At 48.9% G+C, this 9,525-nt stretch overlaps 2 protein-coding genes across 5 annotated transcripts in view; one reads left to right on the plus strand and one right to left on the minus strand.

The window, feature by feature from the left end:
* Positions 1–36: 36 nt before the first annotated feature.
* On the minus strand, positions 37–3,268 carry LOC133949906 (high mobility group protein B2-like). The gene is made up of 5 exons (XM_062383982.1): positions 3,105–3,268; positions 1,914–2,072; positions 1,231–1,382; positions 983–1,157; positions 37–722 (listed from the first exon to the last, which is right to left on the minus strand). Exons 2-5 carry the CDS (start codon positions 2,061–2,063, stop codon positions 588–590), a joined length of 612 nt encoding a protein of 203 aa, XP_062239966.1. The 5' UTR covers positions 2,064–2,072; positions 3,105–3,268; the 3' UTR covers positions 37–587.
* Positions 3,269–7,111: 3,843 nt separating this feature from the next.
* The window catches only part of ctc1 (CTS telomere maintenance complex component 1), a 12,536-nt gene continuing 10,122 nt past the window's right edge, over positions 7,112–9,525 (plus strand). Inside the window, exons 1-5 of one of the 4 annotated variants that reach the window (XR_009920206.1) lie at positions 7,112–7,330; positions 7,739–7,838; positions 8,413–8,512; positions 8,949–9,171; positions 9,419–9,525. The exon at positions 9,419–9,525 is cut by the window's right edge and continues 126 nt beyond it. Coding sequence is in view for 2 of the 4 variants with exons in the window: in XM_062383966.1 (XP_062239950.1) it covers positions 7,280–7,330; positions 7,739–7,838; positions 8,413–8,512; positions 8,949–9,171; positions 9,419–9,525 (581 nt within the window). In the remaining 2 variants the exon portion in view is untranslated. The remainder of the gene's footprint in view (positions 7,331–7,738; positions 7,839–8,412; positions 8,513–8,948; positions 9,172–9,418) is intronic. The other 3 variants (XR_009920205.1, XM_062383966.1, XM_062383965.1) reach the window with 3 other exon arrangements.

Consider the following 9,525-nt stretch of genomic DNA (forward strand, 5'->3'; position numbering starts at 1 on the left):
AGGAAGACAGTGTGATGGACAGAAGACACAAGACGGTTTTTCCCTCAGTTGCTCGTTTTATTATAAAAGTTGAAGTTTCTACTTTGACAGTGAGGAAAGAAAAACTCCCATAATCCTCCAGTACGAAAATAAAAAAACAGGATGAGCGCAGGGCAGGTTTCCATGGCAACACACAGGGACAGTGGGTAGGGAGGGGGGGGTGGTGCAGGAGTAACCATGGTAACAGTGGTGGGGGGGTTACTGTACTGTGGACAGTTTAACATCTGATGACACACACAGTGATCCAGCGTGTGTGTGTTTCAGAATGACCTCTGGTCATGTGACACACAAAGTGTCATCAACATGATTATTGATCTTTTCTGTGATTGGTCCCAGAACGTCTCCACGTGTCACAAGAGAAAACGTTTCCTTTAAAACGTGATCCAATAATCAATAATTAAAACGATCAGCTGATTGAAGTCAGACAGCATCCTGTCCCACGTTACCGTGGAGACAGAGGACACTGTCCCCCTCTGTCAATCAGCCGTCAGAGACTCCGCCCCCAACCCGTTAACCGTCTGAAACACACACACGTCCTCTCTCGTCCTCTACTCATCATCGTCGTCCTCGTCATCATCGTCGTCCCCGTCGTCCTCCTCCTCTTCCTCTCCCCCTCCCCCCTGGGCCGAGGAGCCGGGGTTCCTGGCGTACGTGGTGCCGCCGCCGCGGTACGCCACCATGTCCTGAGAGGGGAGCAGTTTAACAGCCAATCAGAGGGCAGGACTACACACATGCTCACATTCTCTGGTACTTTTCAGTCACCTGACACAAACCCTTGTGTCTACAAACTTCAGTTGGCTGTAGTGTGTGACTTCACCACTAGGTGGCACTGGACGAACATGTGTCACGAAGTTGAACCGGTAACTTAACGATGATGAGGTGTTTTAGCTCCGCCCCTCTCCTGAATGACCTCAGAGCTGAAGTGAGTGTTTGCGTGACTCACCCGGTCGTATTTCTCTCGGAGCTTCTGAGCCTTCTCTTCGTACGGCTGCTTTTCGGACTGCGTCAGTTTGCTCCACATCTCTCCCAGCTTCTTGGCACAGTCGCCTATAGACAGACCTGGGAACTGCTGCTTCACACTGGGACGGTACTCGCTGCAGAAGACGAAGAAGGCCGACCTGCACACACACACACACGGTCAGGCTGTAGGTCCACCCCTAAGGGTCAGAGGTCAGAGGTCAGGACACTTACGGGGGTCGTTTAGGTGCGTTGGGGTCTTTCCTCTTGCGGCCCTTCCTCCCGTAGCCCTTGGGGGGGACGTAGTCACTCATCTCCCGGTTGTAACGAACCTTGTCGGCCTTCGCCATGTCCTCGAAGCACTTCTTATCAGTGGCAGTGAGACCCTGAGAGACACACAGCAGGGTCACACCAGAGGAGACACCAGTCTGTCTTCATGTCTGTCTGTCAGTCAGTCACTGTACCAGTCTGTCTGTCAGTCACTGTACCAGTCTGTCTGTCAGTCACTGTACCAGTCTGTCTGTCTTCATGTCTGTCTGTCAGTCACTGTATCAGTCTGTCTGTCTGTCTTCATGTCTGTCTGTCTGTGTGTCTGTCAGTCACTGTACCAGTCTGTCTGTCAGTCGCTGTACCAGTCTGTCTGTCAGTCACTGTACCAGTCTGTCTGTCTGTCTTCATGTCTGTCTGTCTGTGTGTCTGTCAGTCACTGTACCAGTCTGTCTGTCAGTCGCTGTACCAGTCTGTCTGTCTACATGTCTGTCAGTCACTGTACCAGTCTGTCTGTCTGTCTTCATGTCTGTCTGTCAGTCTGTCTACATGTCTGTCAGTCACTGTACCAGTCTGTCTGTCTGTCTTCATGTCTGTCTGTCTGTCTGTCTGTCTGTCTGTCAGTCTGTCTGTCTTCATGTCTGTCCTACCTTCCATCTCTCGGAACATTTCTTGGAGAACTCGGCGAAGTTGACCGACTGCTCCGGGTTCTTCTTGCGCTGCTCCTCTCGACACGTCTGAACGAAGAAGGCGTACGCCGACGTCTTCCCCTTCGGCTTGTTCACGTCTTTACGCATCATACTGACGGCCTGAGAGAGAGAGAGAGAGAGAGAGAGAGAGAGAGAGAGAGAGAGAGAGAGAGAGAGAGAGAGAGAGGATTATCATTATTATTGATCCATCAGAGGATTATTGATCAGATGACCATAATCAATGAATCTGTGTTTAATGTGATGATATGAGATCAATGTGTATTTTAATATTAAATGATTGTCTCTGTGTTAAACTGGGACTCATGAGTTCATCATGGAAGTTACAACATGTGAATAACAGTGGCCCCGGGCCCGTCGCTGTCACTGGGAATAACAAAGAACTCCTGGGGCTCCATTTTCTCTGCCGGGGAGTCAGGAGGCCGCACGCCGGCCTGGAGCTTCTGTCTGCCCGCTACAGCATCGGGACGTCCCGCCGGGATGCGGCGGGTCGGCTCCCCGGTGACCGCGGCTCTCTGCCCCGCAGCGGTGAAGCTTCCGCTGCGGGTTCACGGAGCTGTTAGCTTAGCGATGCTAACGGGCTAGCTCCCTCAGAACAATGGGCCACCATTTGCTTCCCGCCGTCTGCGGAGCTAGCCCCCCCATCCCCCTCCGCTAGCACCGGGCTAACCGGCTACAACCCACAGAGCCGCTTCATCACCGACACGGTGGAAACACGACGCCGCCGCGGTGCCTCTCCACGCGGGACATTCAATCTCTAACCGCGGCGCCGTGTTCACACCGAGCGGCTGCAACGGAAACATGGAGTCTCTGTGACAGCTACGCATTTCCAACGCAGGGCTCCGGCTATGCCCCGGAGAGGTCAGCGTTGTGTGGACGGGACCAGGCTATCTCCTGGTATTCATGCTCCAGAATGGGCGTTTCGTGTTTACAACAACACGTTGGGATCGCAGCCCGGAGCGGAGAGGCGGAGCGGGGGGGACACGCAGCCGACCACCGACACCCTCCTGCGGCTGTTCGATTCCCGTCTCCGCCTCTTTACGGAGCTTTTATCACGGGATGGACCGGTGAACCACAGACGGCTCATTGTCAGTGGATGAGCCGCTGCGGCAGCGAGCCCGACCTGGTACTCACTCGTCAGGGGGCGGCTGCAGGCGGGGTTCTGGTCCGGGGCTGGTTGGGTTCGGTTCGGCTCTGGCTCGGCTCGGTTCGGCTCGGGTCTGGTTCTTGTTGATGTTCAGACGCTGCAGCAGCGACTGGAGAAGATGCTTCACTTTCAAACTGGGTCGAGCTCGAGCGCGGCCCCGCCCCCCAGCAACGCCCCCGTTGGTTATTCCGGATCGGGGGCGTGGACAGGGTCGGGCACGGGGGGTGTGGTCAGGCTGGATACTCGCCTCTTATTGGCTGGTTGAACTGTACGTCGAACAGCATTAGGATCGTCAGCAGGGCGGGAATCCTGCACTCACAACAGGGCGGGGCTAATTTGTTTCGCTCCGTGTGATTGGTCCGAATCGGTGTTTGTCAAATCAGGCGGCCAATACTCGAGGAGGTTGAGGAGGGGCGACAGAGAGCAGCAGTGAAAGGGAAGAAGATGGAGATCGTTTAAAAACAAATCTGTTCTACTCAAATGTTGATGTAACAGCAGGAGGCGCTAGTTAGTGTCCAGGCCTCTCCAGTCAGAGTCATATCAATTTCCAGATATCACATTCCAGACATCACATTCTAGATATCAATCAAATCAATCAAATTTTATTTGTATAGCCCATATTCACAAATTACAATTCATCTCATAGGGCTTTAACAGGGTGTGACATCCTCTGTCCTTAACCCTCAGCAAGAGTAAGGAAAAACTACAAAAAACCCTTTTAACAGGGTAAAAATATGTAGAAACCTCAGAGAGAGCCACATGTGAGGATCCCTCTCCCAGGACGGACAGAAGTGCAATAGATGCCACGTGCAGGAGAACATCAGCAATAATCAAAGTCTCTAGCAGCATTGATGAAGCACAGTCCATGCTCAGCAACCATCTAGACCACGATCCACCATCCAGACCAGACGCCACTTCAGTCCTCAGTCACCGTCCACCGCCGCCCACCAGGAGGACCCATCACAAGCCACCACTGCGGTCCTGGTCCACCGCCCGTGCCCAATGCCAACGCGACACAGGGTCCGCCACCAGCACCACGATCAGCCCACATGACTCAGAATCCGCCACACTGGATCCAACACCGCGACCCCCGGTGCGCGATCCACAAACCGTAATCCATGGTGCGGCCACAGAGGCCCTGGATCTGCGGGTGATAAAGCAAAGGGATTCCGGGGAAGGGGGATAGGGATGGAGAAGAGGAAGGAGAAGCTGGAAAGAGTAGCTCCGTGTGTCATGTGTCATAAAATAGAACAAGTAACGTTCTGGCGCACTAATTAGCTCTAACTATAAGCTTTATCAAAAAGAAAGGTTTTGAGCCTACTTTTAAAAAAAAAAGAAGATATCACATTCCAGATATCAAATTCTAGATATCACATTCCAGATATCAAATTCTAGATATCACATTCCAGATATCACATTCTAGATATCAAATTCCAGATATCACATTCTAGAGTGAACAATCCAGATATTACATTCCAGATATCACATTCCAGATATTACATTCAAGATATCACATTCTATATATCACATTCCAAATTTCACATTCCAAATTTCACGTTCTTGATATTTCAGTGTAGATATAACAGTCTAGACATAATAATATGAAAAATCAAATAGTGGATGGCTGAGACAAATAATAAATACTTAAAACTGATAATATACAACATGAAGATGATAATATATAAAATAAAGATAATTTATAACATATACATAATGTATAACATATATAATAATATAATAATATTATTTTCACCACTAGAGGAGCTGTATTTTCTTCTGTCCAGTTCTCTCAGTGGACCAGCAGGTGAGCAGCTAACATGCTATCGAGCGGACAGAGCCCTCGTCAACGGAGGTAAACAACGTGGTGGAGGAGTTTGTGTTTACACACGTGATGCGTGGTGCCAGGACGCTGTGGTACTATGCAGACACTGTTCACCACTGGCGGAGTTCATGATCATAAAGTGCCGTCCTTTCTATCTGCCGAGGGAATTCACTGCGGTTTTAATCATCGCGGTATATATCCCTCCAACCTCCAGCTGCAGTGACAGGGATGCGGCACTTTGTGAACTTTATCAGGCTATCAGCGAACAACAGACAGCACACCCAGATGGATTTACAATCATCGCTGGAGATTTTAATCATGCTGATCTTAAGACTGTTCTACCAAAACTTCATCAGCATGTTAATTTGCCCACATCCGCAAATGCACAGATGATGTGACCCACACAAAGACCATCATCACTCGGGCTAACAAGAAGCCATGGCTGACAGGAGCTGTCCATCGGCTGCTGAGGGCCAGAGACAAAGCCTTCAGAGCCGGGGATAGAATTGGCTTGAGAACAGCGAGAGCCAGCCTGTCCCGTGGCATCGGAAGAGCAAAACAGGACTACTCCAAAAAGATCACCAGCCACTTCAGAGACAGCAGAGACACGCGCAGCCTGTGGCAGGGCATCCAGACCATCACGGATTACAAACCTGCATCACAGACCTGCGAAGACAACATCTCTCTGCTCAACGACCTCAACAGCTTCTTTGCACGGTTCGAAGCAACAAACAACACAAGCCCACAGAAAACTCCACCGCCCCCCCACGACCAGGTTCTGTGCCTGTCTGCCGAAAGTGTGAAGAGGGCACTCTCTACTATCAACCCCAGGAAAGCAACAGGCCCAGACAACATTCCAGGCCGTGTACTGAGGGACTGATCAGAGGAGCTTAAAGACATCTTCACAGATATCTTCAACACTTCTCTGAGTCAGGCTGCTGTTCCATCACATCTCAAGACCTCCATCATCATACCTGTGCCAAAGAAACCGGCTCCATCCTGCTTCAATGACTATCGCCCTGTGGCACTGACCCCCATCGTTATGAAGTGCTTTGAACGGCTAGTCATGTCTCACATCAAGTCCATCCCCCCCCCCCACCCTGGACCCCTTTCAGTTCGCATATCGGGCTAAACGTTCCACAGAGGACGCAATCTGCTCTGCTCTCCACCCAGCCCTCACCCACCTGGAAAATGCAGACTCACATGTGAGAATGCTTTTCATAGACTTTAGTTCAGCGTTTAACACCATAATCCCACAACAACTCATCTGTAAACTGGACCAGCTGGGGCTCAACACCTCCCTTCGCAACTGGATTCTGGACTTCCTCAGTGAGAGGCCACAAGCAGTACGGGTCGGCAACAACACCTCGAGCAGCATCACACTCAGCACAGGGGCCCCACAAGGATGTGTGCTCAGTCCCCTGCTCTTCACCCTGCTGACTCACGACTGCACATCAACCTACAGCACAAACCACATGGTGAAGTTGCGGACGACACAACTCTGGGGCACCATTGAATCATCCTGTCCAGCTGCATCACTGTGTGGGGGGCAGCCTCCGCTGCCGCACCACCAGACTCGGAAATAGTTTCATACACCAAGCTGTCAGGAAGCTAAATTCTCTCCCCTCACTCCCCCCAGCCATATCCTCTAGTCTGACTGGAGGCTTAAATCCCCCCCCCCCCCCAAAAAAAACTAAAAACACTCAGGACTCTGCAACAAACTGTCTCTTGTACTTCTTTTACTGTTTGCACTTTATCACTTAAATCACTACGTTTACACTTTTAGAGAACCTTATGCTGCTGTACTTAAAAAATTCTGTATGTTTACTTAGTATTAGGAAATGTCTTGTGTTATCTGTTGTGCCTGTGCACTTTATATGTCTCACTGTGGGAGAGTGGGAAACGTTGTAACGATTCCTTGTATGTTCTGAACATGTTAAGGAATTGACAATAAAGCTACTTTGAATTTGAGTATTGGATGCAGTTCTGTTGTTGAGCATCAGGGGGCGCTGTGACAGCTCTTGCCTCTTGCTCATCTTCTTCTTCTTTGTTCGTGGCAACCGACGTCAAGGCGCAGTGCCGCCACCTACTGCGTTGGTGCGCCATTGCATCATCTTATTTATCTAAGTCGGTAATAAATAAACCGAACATCTTCTCCGTCAGGAAAGAACTACAGCGAGTCTGATCAATCGATGACTGATCGATGATCGATTCTCTGCGCAGGACAGATTTGAGCCTCTTGAGTCACCGTAGCTCAGGGGTTTGAGGACAGCGGTCTGATGACGTCACATAGGAGCGACAGGTTTTGAGGAGGAGACGTGAAGTCGTCGCGCGGGGAAGATGAACTCAGAACAGCTGTTTGTGGAGCTCATGCACGCGCGTGGGGACTCGGTCAGTTCACTGTATCACAAAGTAACTGTAACATTAACAGTACTGTCACTGTGGGTAGCTGTAACTGAAAGTAACTTTAACAGTGAGCATCTTTATCAGAAGGGAACTGTTTCACAAAGTATCTAACTGTAACAGCACTGTAACCGAAAGTAACTAACAGTACTGTAAGAGTGAGTAGTCGTGTCACAATGTAACTGTAACAGAAGGTAACTGAACAGTGAGTAACCATCAGAAAGGAACTTTCTCAAAGTAACTATCTGTAACAGTACTGTGACATAAAGTAATATGATCACAAAGTAACTAACAGTGAATACATGTAACAGAAAGTAGCTGACAGTAGTGTAATACTAACAGAAAGTAACACATGGTGTGTTTACTGACAGTGGGAGGTTTCTGTTCTTCCTGTAGGAGGCGTCCTGGTTGAAACATGTCCTCAGCTTTGTCTCACAGCAGGTGTGTCCGCTGCTCACTGAGCCCGCCCCTGCTGCTGCTGACGACTTATTGACAGGTCAGTCGTCAAATCATCTTCCACCGTTAGCAGGATGTCTGTTAGTTGGTGCATCTGATGCAGCACTAACTCAATGAGATGCACGCTGGTCCAAACACAATGCATGCTGGTTAGGAGTTTGGGCTGACTTCATGCAGCGCTGCCAAACTTCACCAGGTCAAGTGACCTTAAACATGGCGGGAGCGAGTCTCTGCAGCCGCCAGCAGATCAACACAGGAGCAGTCAGAACCAGTCCAGGTGCATTGAGACGGACTGGAGGTCTGAACCATGAGGCAGGATCTGTGGTTATCAGGGTAACATTGTGTTAAGACCAGCATGCATTGTGTTAGGACCAGCATGCATTGTGTTAGGACCATCATGACACCTGATGATTACACTGATTTAATATCTATTGATGGATGGATTTTACTGAATGATATTAATTAATTATATTGATTAACATTGATTGATTTCAAGGATTAATTGATCCATATTGTCTAACGATTGATTAATTATTAAAGATGTTGAACATCAATTTCCTGCTGGGATGTTACCATGACGATGATGAGGTCACCTCTCACATGTTGTGTTGCAGGAGCTGTGTTGTCTGATGTGTGTGTGTCTCTAAGTGTGTGTGTGGTGAAGACGCTGCAGGAGATCACAAGTGTCACACACACGTTACCTGTCAGTTACAGGTACGACTACAGACATCTGTCACTGTCCTGTGATGTGGACGTTGGTGTCGTGTTTTCAGAACCTTCACATTAGTTACACCAATCTGTCTCTCTTTCTCTATTTCTTCATCTCTTTCTTTCTTTCTTTCTTTCTTTCTTTCTTTCTTTCTTTCTTTCTCTTTCTCTCTTTATTTATTGATTAATTAGAGTTTATTTCAGAGGAGTTCAAACTTTGAACATCAGACACTGACTCAGGTTTGCAGAGCTTCATTAATAATTAATTAATAATATAATCCAATTATGAGCTGCAGCTCAATAAAATCACACAGAGTGAGACATCTTCTCTGTAGAGGATCTTGGATGTCATCAACACTGAACAAGTTTATGTTTTGGATCAATAATCTGATCAAAGTTTGGATGTGACGAATGTTTGATTTGACCTCTGACCTGTCTTCAGGCTGGTGTCCGTGTCGGAGCTGGTGTCCCAGCAGCACTTGGCCTGTGTCAGTCACCTGTCCTGGAGCACCAATCAGCAGCGAGCGTGGGCGAGGGAGGCGGAGCTCTCTCTACCCGGCATAAAGGCTCTGCCATGGGTCAACTTGTTGCTGATTGGCTGTCTGAGAGAGGGGCGGGGCGGAGAGTGGCGGCTGATGAACAGCAGCGGGAGCGTCCGGTGTGAGGTGAGTCTGTCGGTTTTATAAATATAACATTTTATCATTTTAACACTGAGTCCTGAGTGTGAGCGTCTGGTGTTGAACATGTGGACGAACTACATGAACATGAACTACAAATAAACCTTATCAATATATAAAGAAGATCAGTTAGTGTATATAAGGTCATTTAAATTTTTACTACACTGTCAAATTTAAACTTTATTTAAACAGGAAGTCGTTCTAAGTTGTCCGCCACTTGTCTGTCCCTCTGCAGTTCCTGTCTCTCTCTCCTCACTGGCTGAATCGACTTGTCTTCCTCCCTCACTGGAACTACATCCCCCACAATGCCTTGGGGCAGGATGAGGCTGGTGGATATGTCGA

The sequence above is a fragment of the Platichthys flesus genome, chromosome 24, assembly GCF_949316205.1.
Source record: "Platichthys flesus chromosome 24, fPlaFle2.1, whole genome shotgun sequence".
In the NCBI taxonomy this organism is placed as follows: domain Eukaryota; kingdom Metazoa; phylum Chordata; class Actinopteri; order Pleuronectiformes; family Pleuronectidae; genus Platichthys; species Platichthys flesus.

Excerpts from the sequence above, each read along its gene's own strand:
- LOC133949906 (XM_062383982.1), bottom strand. The coding sequence starts at position 2,063 with ATGATGCGTAAAGACGTGAACAAGCCGAAGGGGAAGACGTCGGCGTAC. Across the intron at positions 1,383-1,913 it reads AATGTTCCGAGAGATGGAAG|GGTCTCACTGCCACTGATAA; the intron begins GTAGGACAGACA and ends TGTGTCTCTCAG. Across the intron at positions 723-982 it reads TCCGAGAGAAATACGACCGG|GACATGGTGGCGTACCGCGG; the intron begins GTGAGTCACGCA and ends CTCCCCTCTCAG.